Source organism: Podarcis pityusensis (genome assembly GCF_964106645.2).
Source record: "Podarcis pityusensis genome assembly, chromosome: 1".
NCBI classification, from domain to species: Eukaryota; Metazoa; Chordata; class Lepidosauria; order Squamata; family Lacertidae; genus Podarcis; species Podarcis pityusensis.
Window position 1 is genome coordinate 62,270,130 of NC_138028.1, and position 21,737 is coordinate 62,291,866.

Sequence of the window (21,737 nt, forward strand, 5' to 3'; positions counted from 1 at the left end):
AATGCATGAACTCACTGCACTATGCATTTTCGCTAGGAAGTAAATCCTGTTGAAATCAGTATGACTTACTTTTGAGTCAAGCTGCAGTTGGAATGAGAGTCATTCCCAATACACCTAACCAACTGATCAGTGCTCTGAATGACCTAGAAACATGTTCATATGAAAGCTCTATGCACTGGCAGAGGAAGAGGAGTGAGGGGGGAGCGCACCGCCCCTGGCAGCGTGATCCCAGTGGGGTTCCATTGTGGCTGTCTCCCTGCCTGCGCTGGGCACCACACCCCTGCAGGCGGCCCGCCCCCAGGACATGTACCACACCCCTGCGGGCGGTGCGCCTCACCCCCGGACGCACGCCAGCCCTGCCCCTGCCTGCTCTCCGCCCCCTGATGCCAGAGCATGAAGCTCCACCACTGGCTCGATGGGCTTGTTTCTTTTCTTGTCAGCTAATATTCTAATTCCCTTGGCCTGTAATATTTCAACAGGATTTACTTCCTAGCGAAAACGCATATTGCAATGAGTTCATGCATTTGCACAGTATCCTTTATTGCTACTACCACTGGAGATGTCTGCTAAACACCGTGTTACTTTCTAAGATACCATTCAGCTAACTGGCTAATGCTGACAATGGTCTGGACTGTTGCATTGTGGTCCCTCTTGGTTTCTCCAGCCATGCGGCTTAAGTCTCAGGAACTCTGGGAATTTGCTTGAAAGTACCAGAAATTTATACTCTGTAGGCTTTCTTGAAAGATTTGATATCTAGGCCATTTCAAACTAATCCTAATGATTCTTAGGAAATCTCATATATTTAATTGGGACATACTTTGAAGTATTCTTAGGAGTACAGCCATTAGATTTAGCTTTTTAATGCAACATTTTTAAAAACTTTGATTTTCATTGTGTTTTTCTTATTGTCCTGAACCGCTCTGAGACCATTTATACCGAAGGGTGGCATTTGACACCAACCAATTTGATCCTTCTCTAAGGAGCTTGTAATTTCATCTAATCCAAAGCTTTCTAGGTCAAATCATCTGATTTAATTCTGCCACTGCACCTTCCAAAGCATCCAATAATCTAATCACTCTAAGGGTTAGTTTCTCAGCAAAGCTGCAAGTATTCTTCATGTTGGCTAGATGAAAAAAAGTCATTACATCCTAAGGCAAAAAAGGAAAAAGGGGAAAAAAAGATTCGTTTGGTACTACTATAATTAGAAAAAAAGTTTCATATCCACAAAAAATGCCCCAAATGCTGTTAAATGCCTTAATTTTAGATTGCCTAATCTAAATACTTCAACAGTCTTTAATTTTCAGAATTATTGAGTGTCAGCATTATGCAAATAAGTTTTCAATTAACATTCTTGGGTCACTAGCCATTTTTAGCCAAAAGGTCAACTATCCTTTTCTTCAGTCTGATGCAGACAGAGCAAAAGAGCTTCATTAGATTAATTTAAGACAATTATATTAGTAAAAATGGAAGCAGCAATTCACACCTCTTTTTCAAAGCTGAAGACATAAATGGAAAAATTGTAACCATGGCACTGTTAACTGACACTATTTCAATTAGCACTTAATTGCCCCACACTACTCTGGTAACAGCTGCTGCCTCACCAAAAAATGGGGAGAAATTCCTTCTGCTTTCAGGAGGAAATTTCCCCTAAGCTTTCAGTTGTGGTTTATGTTAGGTTTTTTTCTTTGCAACATGGCTGGTGATGGGAGAAGTATTTTCTTTCTAAAGAATTTTTTAAATAGTTTAAAGACAGAGCCCAAGGTGCTACAGTAATGCTCTCTCGACTTCCTCCATATAGCACAAAATGGGGCTTGGTTTACCTTTAAATGAGATGAAGAAGGGTGTGTGTGTGTGTGTGTGTGTGTGTGTGTGTGTGTGTTTGTGAGAGAGAGAGAGAGAGAGAGAGAGAGAGAGAGAGAGAGAGAGAGAGATTTTAAGCTTTAAAAAAACATAGTTGCAGCTTAACCCAAGCCACTGGAATGTCCTCTGCTTCCTCCCTGGTTTTTCCGGGCATCCTATACCAAGAAGTGGCATGAAAGAAGCAATAGTATTGTGGTAGCAGCTTGAGAGCTAAGGAGCCACTGCAACAGCCCCCATGCTTAAAAAATGTTTAAAATGTGGTTGATGAGAAGTTTTTTAATAAGTGCTGCAGCTGCTCTCTCCAGTTCATGGTTCTCAGTTGCTTCTGGGTCTCATGGGTTGGTAGGCTTTGTGAATCAATGAGATTTCTGGACAAGGAAGAAGCAGATAGCATGATGGTGGTGATGGCCACACTTTTTTTAAGCTGGAAAAAAGAAACACCCCCCCCTTTCTGTAGCCATTTCTTTCCATGTAAGCCAATCCACCCCCAGTCTTGTGCACCAAGGAGAAAGCATGGAGATCTTTGTGGTGACATCTCAGAAACCTTCATTTATTTATTTTTAAACACAACAACAAACCCCTTTCTAACACATATCAACTAAAAAGAAGAAAAGACCATGGCAAGAGCCACAACACTCACACTGAAAAATATCTGGGGACATTTTGCTCCACCCCTGCTAAACTTCAGGGGCATTTATTTTTCACACCACCTGCCCTTCACTGAGCAAATGGCTAAAAATAGATGACCCAGAAGCATAATCCCAGCACGTAGTTTAATATATAATGGAAGCTGCATGTATGTTTAAATATGTAGGTTTCCATGCAACGAAATGGAAATCTAGGTCCAGTCCTTGTCCATTCACTGCTTTCATGCTTATATGTCACTTAAATGTTAATACGCAAGTCACAATCAATGCCACAACATTTTACTCTGAGTTAAAAATGTAAATGTACTCCAAAATACAAGTTGACCGTGGAATGCTCCCACCTACATCAAATACTTTCAAATTTTCTTGGCAGTCATGCTTCTGACCTTGTGGTGGACTGCTTATTGTTTTCCTAGGCCTGGATCCTTATATCCCTGTACCTTGCCATCGGTCTGTGGAGGACCATATTCTCTATGCCGGGCATGTGGAATAGTTTTATTACTAATTCCTTGCCTTCTCACCAATTGTCAGGAAATGGAATTTGTGCTGCCCGGATATTTGTCTTATCCCACCAGTGACAACTTCTTTAAGCCTTATAAACACCTACTTTTTATCATTTTCTCTTTCTGCTGTTCCCATTTATTTCAATACTTTTATTTACCTCTTACCTTTTTACCAATACAGCAGCTGTTTACAAGCATGAAACAAAGCTGATCAGATATTCTTACTCAGAACTAAAAAAAAAATATATATAATTTAGTAAAAAGGGTTATCAATATAACATAATGCTTTTACTTTCACCTAAGTTGTAAAATAAAAGTTAGCTCATTGTGGGATATAAGATGCACTTATTACTGTGGTGCCTTGCAAGACGAAATTAATTCGTTCCGCGAGTTTTTTCGTCTAGCGAATTTTTCGTCTTGCGAAGCACGAAATCCCATAGGAATGCATTGAAATTCAATTAATGCGTTCCTATGGTCAAAAAAAGTCCAATCAAAGCCAAATTTGGTACAACAAGAGTTTATTAACTGCTCTTTAAAGTCACACATACTTTAAAGAGCATATCAAAAATTGAAGGAACAATAAATTAAGTTTCTAAACATGACAGGAAAAACATTTAAAAATCAAAAAAGGGTACATTACATTTTCTAAGACTCTGGGGGACCACTTGAAGAAGGTTCCTCTTCCACTCTTTGCTTCTTGCTGAGGAACCTGTCCATGGTCTGCTGCTTCATCCGCCTTTTCAGCAGCTCCCTGAGAGGCGACATGACCGTCGTATCAAAAATGTTCGCTTGGTCATGTGCCACGTGCTTGTCAGGGTGGTGCCGCTCTGCAAAAGCCTGCACCTCATTCCACTTCTGGCAAATGTCCCTCAGTTCTTTGGAGGACAGCCGTTCCTCAGTTGCTTCCTCCTCTTCCAGCGAGGCCTGCTCCTGTGCAACCTCTGACTGCAGTTCAACCAGCTCCTGGGTGGTCAGCTCGTGGTCGTGCTCCTCCACCAGCTCGCAAACGTCCTCCTCTGTGACCTCCAGGCCCATGGTCCTCCCCAAGGCAACAATGTCCTGCACCACTGTCGACTCTGGTGCATCAGAGTCACTTGGTGCCACACAGTCCGGCCACAGGCTGCGCCAAGCGCAATTCAAATTCCTCTGGCTGATCCCCTTCCAGGCCGTGGTGATCATCTTCAAGCAGGTGACGATGTCGAAGTGGTCCTTCCAGAATTCCCGCAGGGTGATGGTGGTGCAATCAGTCACCTCGAAGCATCGCCTGAAAAGCTCCTTGGTGTAGAGTTTCTTGAAATTGGCGATGACCTGCTGATCCATCGGCTGGAGCAGTGGCGTGGTGTTAGGCGGCAGGAACATGATGTTGATGAAGCTGAACTCCTCCAACAAGTCCACCTCAAGGCCTTTAGGATGAGCAGGAGCATTGTCCATCAGAAGCAAAGCCTTCAGCGGCAGGTCGTTGTCCAGCAGGTACTGTTTGACAGCAGGGCCAAAGGCAAGATTGACCCAGTCCACAAACAGCACACGTGTGACCCAAGCCTTGCTGTTGGATCGCCACATGACACTCAGCCGCTCCTTGTCGACCTTGTGTTTCTTGAAGGCCCGTGGGTTCTCCGAGTGGTACACCAGCAGGGGCTTGATCTTCAGGTCGCCGCTTGCGTTGGCACAGAAGAGCAGGGTCAGACGGTCCTTCATGGGCTTGTGGCCAGGCAACTTGGCCTCCTCCTGTGTGATGAAAGTCCTTTTGGGCATCCTCTTCCAAAACAGCCCGGTCTCGTCGCAGTTGAAGACCTGCTGTGGAACGTAGCCCTCCGTCTTCACAACCTCCAGGAACTCCAAGGCAAAGTCTTCAGCCGCAGGAACATCAGAACTGGCAGCCTCTCCATGCCTGACCACGCTGTGGATTCCGGATCTTGCCTTGAACCGGTCAAACCAGCCTCTGCTTGCCTTGAAGACTTCTGGCTCGGCCGAGGTTCCTGGCTGTTCCCGGATGAGGTCTGCGTGCAAGGCCTTGGCCTTCTCACAAATCACGGCCTCAGTCACTGTGTCCCCTGCACGCTGCTTCTCTTCTATCCAGATGAGGAGCAACTTCTCGACCTCCTCCAGAACAGCTGGGCGGTTCTTCACGATCCTGGTGACTCCCTTGGCTGCATCAGTCGCAAGGATCTTCTCCCTCATCTTCAGGATGGTCCCGATGGTCGATGGGTTCCTGCCGTACTCCCTGGTGAGGTCCGTCACACGCATTCCACCGTCGTGCTTCCGGATGATCTCCTTCTTCATCTCCAGCGTCACCTTCTCCTTCTTCCTCTCGCCGGCCTCCGCAGCAGCAGCAGTCTTCTTGGGTCCCATGGCAGCACAGCTGTTACCTTTGTAAAACTCAGAAAAAGAAAAAAAAAATCAGCAATTCAAACCCACAACCAAGTCCTTGAATTCCAAACACCCAACCCAAAATCCAAAAACCCCAAAAAAAGTTTTAAAAGTTTAACTTACGAAATGGCTGCAAATCACCAAAGTCTTCAAAATCCTCAAATGGCTGCAAAAGAAGTTTTGGGAAAGCTTTAAAAATCACCAAAGTCTTCAAAAACCTCAACTGTTCCCCCAGCCCCTCCCCAACTGTTGCAAACCCCTCCCCAACTGTTGCAAACCCCTCCTCAACTGTTCCCCCAGCCACCCAGCACACAGAAATTCAAAACCCAGAAAATTTTTCAAAAAAAAACAACATGGCCCAATGGTTACAGAAAACCATAAAAATTCAAAAAAAAGCACACAAGCTCCCAGATTCTTGCAAACACCTCCCCAGCTGTTCCCCCAGCCACCCAGCACACAGAAATTTAAAACCCAGAATTTTTTTTCAAAAAAAAACCAACATGGCCCAATGGTCACAAAAAATCATAAAAATTCAAAAAAAACCACACAAGCTCCCAGATTCTTGCAAACACCTCCCCAGCTGTTCCCCCAGCCACCCAGCACACAGAAATTTAAAACCCAGAAATTTTTTTCAAAAAAAACCAACATGGCCCAATGGTCACAAAAAATCATAAAAATTCAAAAAAAAACCACACAAGCTCCCAGATTCCTGCAAACACCTCCCCAGCTGTTCCCCCATCCACCCAGCACACAGAAATTCAAAAATTCAAAGCCAGATTTTTTTTTTTAAAAAAAAAATAAACATGGCCCAATGGTCACAGAAAATCATAAAAATGCAGAAAAAAACCACACAAGCTCCCAGATTCTTGCAAACCTCTCCCCAACACCAAGTCCTTGAATTCTAAACACCCCAACCCAAAATCCAACAAACCCAAAAAAAGTTTTAAAAGTTTAGCTTACCAAACAGCTGCAGAAGAAGTTTTGGAAAAGCTTCAAAAATCCAGCAAACTCTTTAAAAAGCTCAGAAAGGCCACCACACCGCGTGCAATGTGTTGCTCCTCGAGGTCAAGTCGCAACTGCACCTCTTCCAGCAATGCACCCTGGGTTTTAACGGTTTTACGAAAAAGGAAACAAACTTGCAAGACGTTTTCGTCTTGCGAAGCAAGCCCATAGGGACATTCATCTTGCGAAGCAACTCGAAAACGAAAAAACCTTTCGTCTTGCGAGTTTTTCGTCTTGCGAGGCGTTCGTCTTGCGGGGCACCACTGTACTTAAGTGCCTGCTCTAGTTCTTTTTCTTATACAATAGTCCTTGTGAATTACCCTTCCTAACTCCAGCCCACTTAAATTACAGCCTAGTCCAGAAGACTTTACCAAAAGTGTTTCGGTTCACTTCCTGTCAGCTCCCTGAGGGAGGTGGCAGAAGCTCATAGCTCAGTGGTGGAACATTTGACTTGCATGCAGAAGGTCTCAAGTTCAATCCTCAGCATCTCCACATAGGCCTAGGAATGTCTCCTGCCTAATAGCCTGGAGAGCAGCTGCTGGTCAATGTAGATAATACTGAGCTGAATGACCAACGATCTGATATACGAAGGCAGTTTCCCATGACCTACCTTTTTCTGAGGTCTTCATCAGGTCTCAACTTTAGTCAGGGCTTTGATGAATCCTCAGCTTTGATGAATCTTCCATGTGCTGGCACTCTGGTCTCAGTTCTCCCCAAGAATGCTACTGAAGGCTCCTCCTCCTCTTTAGGGGTTGGGCCTTCTTAATGCAACCCTTCTCAGCTCTCACCTCAAGTAATGTCAGTTTCCATGTGGGCTTTTCACACTTCATCTGCTGCCAAACTCTGCTGCTTCATGTTCACTCTCCAGCCTTCCTCCTGTCTTCAGACTAGCTTCTTGAGTTCCTCACTGATCCTCTTCACAGTCCACTAAAGTCTGCTTTAATCCCCTAAGCAAGGCCAAGCCTAGTCTTGCATTCCCTTCAGCCAGGATCTTTCAGCCAGTTTGTTTCCAATAGACCCATACTGGCATATAATTATGGACCAATAGATTTTAATGGAATGTCCAGTAAATGATGAATCATATACCATGCCATTTGTCAGTACAGTCATACCTTGGTTTTTGAACGCCTTGGTACTCATACGTTTTGGCTCCCAAACACCAAAAACTCAGAAGTAAGTGTTCCAGTTTTTGAACATTCTTTAGAAGCCGAACTTCTGACATGGCTTCCGCTTGAATGCAGGAAGCTCCTGCAGCCAATCAGAAGTTGCACCTTGGTTTTTCAACGTTTTCGGAACTCGAATGGACTTCTAGAATGGATTACGTTTGAGAACCAAGGTACAACTGTATATAAAAGCTAAGATTTCAAATGTACACTGTGCTTTCCTTAGCAACAGTGAACAACTGTGAGAATTTAACTTGGCAGGCTTTCAGCACAGCTCATATACATTATAATTCTTAATTGGCTCAAGCCAGGAATAAAAGACAAAGTCTTTCTTTTAACTGTTAACTACATACATTCCAATCAGTGTTTAAAGCATTGCAACATTCTTACAATAAAATTTTGCCTCTTGATAATAGTATTTCTCCATAGACTGCTCTACACAATAATTATTATTATTATTATTATTATTATTATTATTATTATTATTATTATTATTATTTTTATATCCCACCCTCCCCAGCTGAAGCCAGGCTCAGGGCGGCTAACAACAACAAAACAGTACAACACTCTAAAATCATTCATTATAAAATTAATTCAAATCAAACTGATGGCAACCACTGGGCCAGAGCTCCGCGAAGATTGCCAAAGGAGGGAGTCAGGCTGTGCCCTGGCCAAAGGCCTGGTGGAACAGCTCTGTCTTGCAGGCCCTGCGGAAAGATGTCAAGTCCCCCAGGGCCCTAGTCTCTTGTGACAGAGCGTTCCACCAGATCGGAGCCACAGCCGCAAAAGCCCTGGCTCTAGTTGATGCCAGCCTAACCTCTCTGTGGCCTGGGAGCCTCAAGATGTTTTTATTTGAAGGCCGTAAGTTTCTCTGTGGGACATACCAGGAGAGGCGGTCCCGTAGGTACGAGGGTCCTAGGCTGTATAGGGCTTTGAAGGTTAAAACCAGCACCTTAAACCTAATCCTGTACTCCACCGGGAGCCAGTGCAGCTGGTATAGCACCGGGTGAATGTGATCTTGTAGCAAGGACCCCGTAAGGAGTCTCGCTGCAGCATTCTGCACCCGCTGGAGTTTCTGGGTCAGTCTCAAGGGCAGCCCCACATAGAGCGAGTTACAATAATCCAGTCTGGAGGTGACCGTCACGTGGATCACAGTGGCTAGGTCAGGGTGAGAGAGGTAAGGAGCCAACTGCTTAGCTTGGCGGAGATGAAAAAATGCCGCCTTTGTTATAGCTGCAATCTGCGCCTCCATGGAAAGGGAGGTGTCAAAGATTACACCCAAACTCTTAACGGACGGTTCTGGCACTAATTGCGCCCCCGCAAGAGATGGGAGTTGCCCCCCCCAATCCCATATCGTCCCGTCCCAGCCACAGGACCTCTGTCTTCGAAGGATTTAACTTTAAACGGCTCCCATGTAACCATCCAGCCACAGCTTCCAAACATCCAATCAGTGTGTCTGGGGCCGAGTCAGGATGGCCATCCATCAACAGATAGAGTTGGGTGTCATCAGCATACTGATGGCAGCCCAGCCCAAAACTCCGGACAATCTGGGCGAGGGGGCGCATAAAGATGTTGAAAAGCATCAGGGAGAGTATCGCACCCTGAGGCACTCCACACACCATGGAGTGGCGCGATGACAATTCCCCCCAAGCGCCACCCTCTGTCCCCGACCAATCCTTAGTGACCTGGGACCACAAAACCAATATGGCTACTTACTGCTTCACCCTTTGGGACCAGTTATGATCCGCAGATTTAATCAAAGGAACCCCCTCTGAAGTTTCTTCATTGAGCTAGCAAATTAGAAAAAAAGGTTTTCTTAGTTGCTACTCTGTCCTTTTGATGCCAGGTTAGGTCCCTTTTACTGACTGTATGTTTGATCTAATTTTGCCAGCTTCTTCCATTGTGCAGTGCTTATTTATAGCTAGCTAGATTTCTTAATACAAACACTTCATTAGGAGGAGTGTTGATTCAAGATGACAATGCTACCCATACCAGGAAATGGAAGGTGACAGTATTTGAAGGGCTGCAATGTTCTTGTCAGTTTATTTCCTCAGAGGTAGCTCATATTCCTTTCCTTTGTCTAATTAGGAAAAAAGCAGGAAAGAGATGACTGTCTCAGACTGTATATATTTCATGTTTTCCAGGTTGTGTAGTATGCAAGAAAGATTGAGATGAGACATGTGGATTTGTTGTTTGGTTATACAAAACAACAGGAAACTAAAGATCAAAGCTATAATGGAAAAACCTAGGGACAGGGAAATCAATCCATTTTCAGCAAATGTCATTCTTGCATGTGTTCATTCCCAAGTCTGTTATATCCTGTTTCAACAGTAATGTGAATTTAAAACAAAAAACAAAAACCACCAGAACTTTTTCATTTAAATGTGTAATCTCATATAGTATGCATTTTATGCAACTATTATCTCTGAAAATATTAATTTTAAATACATGCTCCCTTAAAACACACACTTTTAAATGAATTTTGATACATTCTTTGTGCTGGGGGCTGTGTCAGAACATTCAGGGAGTGGGAAAGCTGATGGGTGGCTGCCCATTTCTCTCTGTAACTGGGAGGTGAGGATCTTGTCGGTTTGTATCAAAACACACAAAGGATAGTGCCCCAGGTGCAGGCTGCTTAAATGGACAAGGGGCAGATCCAAGGGAAGCCTACCCGCTCTGTCAGCTCCTCCCCCTGGCACAGCCCAAGTCCCAGCCTGCATCCCCATTTGCCAAAGCAGGATGCAGGCTAGGGCCCGCTTTCTGATAGGCGGAGGTGGCTTCTGCGCCCCCCTCACCAGGAAGAACAGGGCTGTTCCAGTTCCCACGTTGGGGCCCCAGTGAAGCCTCTACCATCCCGCAATGCCGTTGCACCAAGAGGGGTGAGCGGACTTGTTGATTTGTATCAGAATACACAAAGGCTACATCAAATGTAGACCTACCCCATGATCTCAAACTATTAAACGTAACTGTAGATTTTGCACATGTTCTTTATCTTATTTTATGTTTTAAGGTGATTTATTTCACAATTTTATCCCAACTTCCTTTCATATCCTGGAACCCAGAGCAATGTACTTCTCCACTTACTGGCCAGATTCAGACTTAAGTAGCTGCAGGAAAGTCGTAACCTCCCTGCCTCCTCAGACCATCCTGTTCCTTTTTTGACATGATAACCCCAGTGTCAGAGAGAGGCACTTACAAATTTATTTCATCTCTTACCTACCCTTTACCATAATGTCCCAGGGCAAGTTAAATTGCAAAATGACATGGTTAAAAATTCAGTGGTAGATCACATGTTTTGCAAGCAAGAAATCCCAGGCCCTTAACATCTCCAGCTAATCAGATTCCAGGGCTAGGGAAGATATCCTAGCTAGGGAAAGCCTGGAGAGGAACTGCCAATAAGAGCAGAAGATACAGGACTAGGGGGACCAATGGTTTGACTTACAGTGGTACCTCGGGTTAAGTACTTAATTCGTTCCGGAGGTCCGTTCTTAACCTGAAACTGTTCTTAACCTAACTTTAGCTAATGGGGCCTCCCGCTGCCGCCACGCTGCCAGAGCACGATTTTTGTTCTCATCCTTAAGCAAAGTTCTTAACCCAAGGTACTGTTTCTGGGTTAGCAGAGTAACCTGAAGCGTATGTAACCTGAAGCGTATGTAACCTGAAGTGTATGTAACCCAAGATACCACTGTACTAGCAAAGTTTGGTATGACATACCAGCGTTATCCTTAATAACAACTTAGTGAAAACAAATTACTGAAATTACGGGAGGAGTATCATTTTTGAAAAGAATTGATTCAGACTCTACTTCCAAATACCAGCTGACATTTGCAAGACATATGAGCATGTAGAAACAGAATGTGATTGCAAAGAGTTGATCTTTTAACCATCTGGGTAAAGGTTAATCTGGCAGGACATGTGACAGGCAAGGATTCTATTAGATGTATATACTTTTCTGACAGTTAGTACAATAAGGACATGAAGGAGTTTAGTAATAAATTGGTGTTTATGCTGTCCTAAGAATTTAGTACTTGTCTAATCGAAGTCACATAAGTACTTGTTTGATTGATGGCAAAGGTAGCTGGAGGCCAAAGCAGGTGTTCTTTTACGAGGCTGCAAATAATTAAATAAATATGGCAGAGCTAAAGGAGTTTGGTCCATGAACTCATTTCATTAAACAAAAGCAATTTCCTCAAACTCACTCTCTTCTTTATGTAAGATTTGTGGAATAATTAACTCTGGCCAAGCTAGATTGTGTATCCCCACCTCCGCTTTAGTTTTCTGTTTCAATTAGACATGTTCATATGGCTCTAATCGAAATCTTACATTATCCTAAGTAAATATGCAACCTTGCCAAAGGGCAACCATGCATAAGGCAAAAGTTACTCATGTAGGCGCAAGGTTTAAGGTGAGGTCTCAGTTCTATACATGAACGTCAGCAACAACCAAACTATTTTCTGGAAAGGAAAGATGTCTTCAATACAAATGAATAAATAAATGTAAAAAAGTATGATTTCAGCAATATGCATTTATAGATAGATTCCCTTCTATTTGTGCTATTCGTATTTTTTTTTAGTTTTTTTAGTTTTTCTGCATACTTACCGAAAGGATAAGAAACTATTTTGGATTATGGTTTGAGAAAGTGATGGATTTCGTATCTGTTGCTGACTGAATATGTAGGGTTTAGTGACCATAATCTCTTTAGATTTGAGGTGCTTATAAGGCATCATAAAAAGTAACAGAGAAAAGATATTTTAAGTGAAGATAAAATGTCATGGTCTCCAAAGCTGATGGAAGGGTGAAATAATAAAAAGCATTAAAAATGGGCTTGAATTCATCTCACACTGGTTACCTGTATTAGAGAAATAATAATTCACAGATAGTATAAGTGCTTGGAGAATGTCTCAACAAATTGAGATATAGTTGTATGTAAAATCCATTCTATAAGGGCTTCATTTTGGTGCAACTTCAGCTTTCCCCATATTATCAAAATTGTTGAGCACCACAACATGGATACTAATACTGAAACTATTCTTCATCCAAAGTATCTTGGAGAGACATATCTTAGTTGTTCTCTGCCACTCTTAGATTTCTTGTGGGTTTGTTTTTTAAATGCATTTCCTGCAATACTGCCTATGGCCCATACCACATGCATTTCTACATCTCCAAGAGCATACAAGCAATGCACATGCCACACTTCATTGTACTCTGACACTTGAGGCATGAGTTATCATTGATGCTCTCTTGTCAACTATCTCACTGCCATGCAATCAAATACCTTTTTTGAAGTTATTTTGATTCAGTGCTGTTGTGGTCACTGTTAGGGGAATGGTACCAAGAGTGTGATTTAGATAATACAAGTTTATGTACCGGTACTTGCCTCCAGTATATGCTGAAAGTGGAACTGAGAGTCTTAAGGCAATGAAGGGATCCAGAAGTCACTTCAACTTGCTTGCTTGAAATTGAGTTGGTGACCTTAACTCTTGTGAGCACATTTCAAGAATGCTGATCGCTTAGACCTTTTCCTTATTACAACATGGATGGAATATCAGAGGACTTGTGTACAAGCCACCAGCATGCGATGATTGGCCATATTCAGAGCCAGCACTCCTGCTATCAGATTCTGTACTCCCTTTGAAAATTGGACCTGGAGGGAGTTTAGGGGATATTAGTAATTCCATGGATCCTGTAGGTGGCCCAATTTACATCAGTGCCATTGTGGTTGAAGGTTGGTGGTAAAGACTGGAAGCTCATGACACTTGTTCTATCAACATCTCAAAACCATGGAACATTATTGAACACCATAGAAGTGATCAGGGGCATAGGAAGAGGGGCAGGGGGGCGGCCTACCCCGGGTGTCACCCTGATGGGGGTGTCAAAATGGCAGGTGGAACTCACCGTGGGGCCTGCAGTCATACCCACTGCCTCCCCCCCCATTGTAGGGTGGCTGAGGCCTCGCAGTGCACCCAATCCCTATGGGCGCCACATGCCCCAACCCTCCCTATAGGCACCACTAGCCCTGTCCCGTCCCTATGGGCACCACACACCCTGTCCCTATGGGTGCCATGCATCCCATCCCTATGGGCAATTCACCCTGCCCCTATGGGTGGTTCGCCCCAGGTGCCTGAGAGGCTTCCTCCACCACTGGAAGTGATAGCATAATTGATTAACCAAGGAGTTCGAGTCAAAGCTTCCCTGAGTGGCCACGCTATGGAGACACAGAACTGAAGGTACAAACCATGCAGTAGTCTCTTGATTGTGTCTGATTCTACATACATAGGAAAGGGATTATTTATTCATGCATTTATTACATTTATATCCCCCTTTTCCTTCATGGAGCTCAGTGTAACGTACATGGTTCTGCTCCCTCTCCTTTTATCCTCAGAAAAAAGTAGTGAGGTAGGTTAGGCTGAGAGACTGCGACTGGCCCAAGGTGACCCAGAGAGCTGAGTGGGGATTATGAACCCTGCTCTCCCAGGTCCTAGTCCAACACTCTAACCACTACACTATGCTGGCTCTTCCTCCCTCCCTCCGTTTCTGTCTTGGGAACTATCACAATTTAAATAATCCAGCCTAAACCAAGCAGCTAAATAATTCAGCCTAAATCAAGTCGATTTTAATGTTGGTGAGTTACTTGCGTGCTCTGCATCTTTATAACCAGTGATTGAAAGGAATAAATTAAACAAGCACACATCTCCTTATTGCTGACATTATGGGGAACAGTTCACTTCTCAGTTGTCTGTCAAGTAGGTGCTAAACATAGAGGCACTGTTGAGAAAATAAAGGTGGAAGCCCTCCTATATGTAACTAGAGAGGGGAAGGAGAGTAATGAATAATTGTGCTACACCCTCATTGGTGTAGAAACCACTATCTTATTTCAATTTGTCTAGTTGCTTGTTGGCAAATTAAATAAATAACAGCTCAAGTTCAAGTTTAGATGTTCTCATTTGTTTTCAGCCCATTAAATAACATAAATTATAAAACTTGTGATAAACGTGTTGATACTGCCCTAGTTGGTAGTTTACTACCTTGCCACTATCACATATTTTATGAGGTTGGGTCTTAGGGGAACTACAAACACATCATTAAGCCCTTGTGTGTCCCCTACTTTAGATGTAAGCTGCAAGCCAGGGGCAAGACTCATATCTCATATCCATACAGGGGTCTCAGAAGTAGTTCTGCACTTGCTGTTGAATGAATGGCAAAAAAAACCATTGGTTTCCAGAGCACACCTCTGAGAAAACATTGTTCCCTGTTGTATTTTAAAGAATACATTTTAACACTTTCACCGAAGGCAGCAAAAACATCAGAGTACCCTGGTCCCGAAATGTGTTCTTTATGGTGCCAGGGTCAGTTCTGCCGAATGAAAAACCCGGAGAATTGCTGCCTTTGAGCAAAATGAATTTTTGCTAAAGGCCTGCTGAGCATTAATCCCAAACACTGTGTAAAGCAAACCTTTCCCCATATTTCTGGGTGGCAACCCAAACTACACTATGTGCATCACCCTATTCTACACATGTACTCACTCATGTATCCCCTATATCAAGAAGATGTGCAAATCACACACTGAACATGACCTGGGAACATGGGAAGAGCATGGATGAGTATTGTATTGGTCTTGATCTGAACTGCCACAACTTGTATTTAGTTCACCAGCAGCACTCCTGCATATATTTACTGTAAAGCTGAAACATAATTCAAACATTTCAGCAGAATTCAAATTTGACCTTTAAAATCTCAAGAGATTTTAAAATGAGTTTTTGAAATATGATACATACCCCATATCCAGACAAACCAAAGCATAGTTATGATGGAACTAAAATGTGCCAACCTTTGGCTAGCTCATGGATGGGGGACTTTGAGGAGCTCCCTTCTGCACAACCTTTTGACAGTGATGAGGGCAGGGCCAGGTGCAACCCATGCAAATTTTACCTTTGTACAGTGGGCTAGCTAGTACACACACCCTTCTCCAGCATTCATCTTGGCAGTCAAGAAGCATCATCAGAGTTTGAAGACACATTTCAGCTGGGCAAAAACACTGTGGAAGGTGCAAAGCAGGCCTGGAGAAGGGCATGGCTTGGGGAGAGGGTGTGTGGCTGCAGGTTTGTTATAGGGAGAATCCAAGGGGATAGAAAAAGAGGATTTGAGGACTACATCTGCCTAAGGTTTCCCAACCTGAGCTAGAGATGTTTGGGAGAGTTTCAGTGGTGAAATGGAAAATGATAATACTGAGAAACATCTTCAAATGTAGTGTCTTGAGTTTAAGACGCCTAAGCACAATAGCATCCCTAAGTGTAGGTTTTGTGTGTGGAGGGTAATAATGGGAGAAGAGAAATTAAACAATGTGAGAAATCTGGACTAAGGGAATTTGCTTGAGAATTGTTTTCCTATGAACTTTTCTGCTTTCTTAAATTGTATCCAGTCTATTTTGAGCAGGTAATTCTAAATACGTAAACACATAAGAATTACCTTGCTGGACTAAATCAAGGCATAGCTGTCAACGTTTTCCTTTTTTAAAGGAAAATTCCCTTATTCCGAATAGGATTCCTTGCAAGAGAAGGGAAAAGTTGACAGCTATGAATCTACTCCAGTGGTCAGGACTTTGGAGCAGAAGTCCAAGGTTCCACTCAGCAGAATGAGCAGAAAGACCCCAAACACAACAGAGCTAGCTTGATACGTTTTGAAGTATGTGAAGTATTATATTTAAAGGGGAGGACAACATCTAAAACTGCACCTTTGCCAGTATTCTGTCTCCAGCAGCTGCCAGATTGACCCCTGTGGTAAGCTCATTGTCAGGCTATGAATATGATGCCCATCAACTGTTTTTTGTCCTCAGCATCTGGGCATGCAGCAGTGGTGGGAATAAACCAATGACTGCCTTTGCATGTCAGAATGGATGAAAAGTAGGATTCTGATGCCAAGGGATGGGTTGACATGATCATTTTAGATAATATCACTTTGTTTTCTTTGATATTTGATTGTATGCCCAGATGAGGTTGAGGCCTCATATGTAAAACAAAAAAATCTTGTTTGCAAATGGAAACAAATTGGGGTAAATAACTTCAGGGGAACAACACACGCTTTTGGCTCTCTGTTGAATAGACTGGAGAGAATAACAAACATGTTTTGCTCCGCAAATGATTGTGCTGCTACAGAGCTTGCCTTGCCAAAGAGTGAAGATGGGTAGCGCTGCATGTCAAGCGAGCAGAGTCTGCTTTGTTTTAAAACTGCAGCAGCAATTTGTTTACCCAAATGTACAGTTTGTATAACGGTAATTATATTGATCTTTTCCAAACATTTTTTTTTAGAGGGTGAATGAGGTCTGACAGCCTCATCATCAAGGTGCCAAACAGTATCAGAGAGTGCTTGAATTCTGCCTGATCATTGCATGTAGACAACACTTTTTTCTAACTAGGCTTTGCTCATGCAATGGCATAGCAGCTTGAAAAGTTATGAGCACCACACATTAGGGCAAGGGGGCAGTGACCTGCCATTTTATACTGTTCAAAGTGCCTTGCATAGTGACACTACTCTATGAAGAAGAAGAAGGAGGAGGAGGAGGAGGAGGAGGAGAAGAAGAAGAAGAAGAATTGGACTATGATGTCTACCAACTTCAGTTAGCATGGCCAATGGGCAGGGATAATGGAAGTTGTAGTCCAGCAAAATATGGAGAAGCACAGATTTCCCATTCATGGCTTATGTTATAATAAAAATTTGATATTTAATAAATTTAAAATAATACAATACAATATTTTAGGAGCAACAAGACTCTATAATAATATAATCAATATTATTATTTATATTCTATTCTATATATTATATTATATTATTATATTATATTATATTATACTATATTATATATTTTTCTTTTTTCATTTCTTTTCATTTTATATCATATCATATATCATACCATATTATATTTAATATTATTATAAATGTTGCATTCGCAAAGTAAAGGAAGGATTGAACTCTGATTAATAAGAATGCACACAGAGACTTGAACCAGCAAGACTCTGGGAAGGGTGCGTATAATTGTGTCTCTCTCTGTGCCTGTCCGTCCGATCTCCACAGCCCCCGGCCCAGGCCATTTTATTCACAAAAGAACTTTTTACAGAGTGTTCGTAAGAACCAATCAGATTTCTTCTGAGCATTTCCGCAAACCCACGTGGGGAGAAGTTAAATCAAAAGAAATTCTTTTAACTACAAAGACTACTACTCTGAGCATGCATACATAATCTGAGAGTAAATAAAAGAGGACTAGAGAAACTCCGGAGATCACAAACAGGAGTAAACAAGAGAGGATGGAAGGATGGCAAGAAGATAGGCATCTTTATCACCTTCCTGTGAAATTATTTCCAGGCCCTAAGATTAACATCCTAAGATAAATATATAAGAAAACTACTTCAAAGAAACTTGCCCACTATCTTTATGGCCCAGGATGCCTGCCTGGCAAAGCAAGAAGCAACTGGGCTGTGTACGTGACTTATGAAGCAAGAGAGAAATGGGCAGTAGAGGCAAAAGGGCATGAATGTAGAATCTTATGGGATTTAATCAGAAACTATCGTCAATATATCAAACCCAGGCAACGCAATGCTTTCATCGTGGACACGATGGCTTGATGTATATTTTATAATTCCTCATGGTAATCCCATCTGATCCCTACAATAAACAAAAATACAAATGAAAGAGAATGCTTATAAGTTAAAGTAGAACAAGAACTAGTATATCATGTGGTACAAAAGTATAAGAAAAAAAGAGATTTCTAATTACTGAGTGCAGTTGCAGTGATTGGCTGCCATAGAATTATAGAAAATCCAGCATTTGTTTTCAGTCAGAAGATAATATATAAAACAATGCTAAAAGGGAAGCAATATCAAAGATGGATAGATTACTCATTATATGTGCCACCTGAGGCTGGATTGAAATAGCATATTTGCATTTTGACATAATTACATAATTGAGTGATCAGTTTGTCAAGTGAGTTTGTCTTCACTTGACCCATTGTAAAAAGTTCATTAAAAAAACTATCAACTATCAGGTTATAATGTAACAGAAGGGTCATAACATAAGAGATACATCTGAAGCGATGATAATTCTGTATATTATTTTGGGTTTTATGCTCATGGTCAGATGGTTAACATAAGTATCAGTGCAACCACTTCATTACAGCACAGCTTTTCAATAGCCATTTAATATCCCCATGTCAATACCATAGCATGTATTTTTAGAACACTGTAACATATTTCTCTATTAGGGAAACACAGCAATCTACAGGCACTTTGCAGGGCATATTTAAGATGTTAACAGTTAATCCACACTGCTATAACCTTGACTGGCAATTTATATGACTTTCCCTCTAGGATGTTAAATATCTCCCTTGAAGCTATTTAATGCTTTTTGTAGATGCAAACGAAGGAGAACAAGCAAGAGAGAGATTTCTTTGATTTCTTCTATTACTGGGGGGGGGGGGGGATGTGTTATTTTGCTCTATTTGCTCTTCGCTCTCTCACAGTAGGAACAGGCAGTTTCTCACACTACAAAATTACCAAGAAGCTAGTGAAAATACTTTTCGGTGATTGAGCCCTCCAAGGAAATAAGACACGTGCCTTGTTAATGGTCTAGCACAAGGCACTACTGGTGGTTAAATATGAAAGAATGGAATAGTTAATCATGCTTCTACTAGACATGTGTGAAATCTGCTCCTTTATATCTGTGGATATTTCTGCTTTCCTACACATTGGCATATTCAGGAAACTTATCTGCAAATGTGTGTGTGTTGCTTTCACAATACAGATCCGATGCACTAGACATTGAATTATTATTATTATTATTATTATTATTATTATTATTAGCAGCATCAGCATCTGTTGGGATCAGATTCTTCTTGCAGGCTTCCCACACACATCTGGTTGGCCAAAAGGATGCTGGACTAGATGGACCACTGACCTGATCCAGGTGGACCTTCTTATGTTCTTATCTACTAGGGACTCAGTTGGAGTTCACCTCTTTCTAAACAGTTGGAGGCTTAACTGAACTTAATGAGACTTCTGATTAAGCATACTTAAGATTGCTCTGTAAACCATAGCTACACCTGGTTGCCATAATCTGTGCCTAGCTGCTACTTTTTTGTAGTGTTAATATTATTTCACAGTAATATTATTGAATTCTGCTTGTGTGATGCACTTGTCCATTATAGATTAACCAGTGGCTTTGAATTAGGATTGGGAGATCACAAATGTTCACTGCATTCCTATTATTTAGATGGCAATTTATATAACAATACCAAGTACTTATTTAGGGAGGTCGGGAATCTCAGTGTGTTAAAAGCAAGTCTATATATATGTGTGTGTGTGTGTGTGTGTGTGTGTGTGTGTGTGTGTAGTTCATTCAGTAGAAAGTCTGCAAGTGCTACATGGGGGGAAAATGCTGACTGAAAACTTGTAACCAGTTAAATTTTTCCCATATCCAACACTATCAGAGCCTGTGGTATGGACTGTTTTAGTGTCTATTATTTTACACTTCTGATAAAATGAAAAACAAGTACAAGATATAGAACAGGGCAATCTTATAAAAACAAAGATTCTTTTATAACTGTTCTTCTTAACACTGCAATCCCCTCAAGAATAGCAGGTTATAGATCAGGAACAAGGCAAATCAATACAGGCGTTGAAGCCTTCTTGGGTTACCTGAGCTGTATTTCTTTACTAAGTGGCTCAGTGCACCTTATGGTAAGTAGAAGTGCTGTCTTTAATAGCTCCATAGAGGAGGCCAACAACTGTTCACTTTGCTTGTGGCCATTCTGCTCACCTTGAAAGCCAGGATGACTCCTCAGATTTACAATGTTATCAGGGAGATGCTTCCAGCTAATCAGTGTGGGTGATATTGTTTGGCTGGTAAAGTAATGTGCACTGTTTTAGAAGGCCACAACACCATACTTAAGGCCCAAAGATCAATTTTGTTCCTCTTTTCCAAAATGGTGCCAAGTTGAAAGCATTTTGTAGGATCAGCATCCTTCGAAAAATTGGAAATGTCCTGTGGCCTAGGAAGCTTTCTACAAGTTAGCAAAGATCTCTCTCTCTCCCCCCTCTCTCACACACACCACTAGGTAGCCCACAACATTTTATATGGCTGTTCTTGGGTCTCAACCAGACCAAGACCTGTTTTACTTTTAACAACAAACAGCACCTTTTTTCCTCAGACCTTTCTCTGGTCCCAAGAATATAGCAACCAACACAGGCAGTGATATCCAAAAGCAGCATTATCTGTAACAGGTATTTGTTGTACTGAATTAGTTAACTTTTGATTATCACCTATAAAATGGAATTAAACCCAAGCACTCCATTTACTTGAGCACAGAAAGTTCTCCTGCTTGCAAGAGCTATCCTTTTACATATGTGCCCAAATCCATATTTCCCCACTCAACTGAATGCAAATTGAACAGAAAAGCATGGTGTGCTCCTTATGCACAACACACATTACATTCTCTAGACTAAGGAGATGGAGCTGAAATGTTCTGCTCACTGTGCAAAATTGGCCCATTTGAATCCTATTGACTGAATATACAATGACATGGGCTGATGATTTGGCGTCTTTCTCCTTAGAAAGATGGACACAACAGGATGTAAAATGTAGAATTCCTGCTTTTGTAAGCTTGCCGTAGCTGTAGTATATGTAAACATTTTGAAAATGCTGGATCCCATGGTTCTTTTGTAGCTATGGGCAACCATGTCCATTGCATGATGCTGGTTATAATTTTATACAACTCTTTCGTGTTTCCCCTTGTCTTTTTCTTCCAAATGAAGAGCCTCAAACATCATAAATTTTATGTTGGAGCCTTCCTCTACCGTTTCTCCCTTTCTAAAGAGCACTTTTAAGCATGGCAAATTTGCTAGGCCCTGCACACTAAGATGGGAACAAGTCCCATTCAACACAGTTCTTAGCAAAAATGCATAGGATCATACTGCAAACATGATATAAGTCTGGGATGAGGAACCTATGGCCATCCATATGCTATTGGAATCCAATTTCCAGCAGACAGCATGGCCAATGGTGAGGGATGATCGGAGTTCTAGTTCAGAAACATCTGGAGGGCCACAGCTTCCCTATCCCTCCTGATGTAAAGAAATGGGATTTATGACATTTCTTTTGGAAACTGGTAGACTGGTTTATCATCCTAACATTTGGAAACATGTTACTTA

The 21,737-nt window shown here is 42.0% G+C and overlaps 2 protein-coding genes across 5 annotated transcripts in view; one reads left to right on the forward strand and one right to left on the reverse strand.

Annotated features, from left to right (window-relative positions):
* Positions 1 to 21,737, forward strand: part of LUZP2 (leucine zipper protein 2) — a 346,882-nt gene that overhangs the window by 136,499 nt on the left and 188,646 nt on the right. The window lies entirely within an intron of this gene.
* On the reverse strand, positions 3,512 to 6,573 carry LOC308486339 (tigger transposable element-derived protein 1-like). The gene is made up of 2 exons (XM_081023108.1): positions 6,338 to 6,573; positions 3,512 to 5,543 (listed from the first exon to the last, which is right to left on the reverse strand). Exon 2 carries the CDS (start codon positions 5,357 to 5,359, stop codon positions 3,656 to 3,658), a length of 1,704 nt encoding a protein of 567 aa, XP_080879234.1. The 5' UTR covers positions 5,360 to 5,543; positions 6,338 to 6,573; the 3' UTR covers positions 3,512 to 3,655.

What these genes read in the sequence shown, in the direction of transcription:
- LOC308486339 (XM_081023108.1), bottom strand. Translation starts at nt 5,359, where the DNA reads ATGGGACCCAAGAAGACTGCTGCTGCTGCGGAGGCCGGCGAGAGGAAG.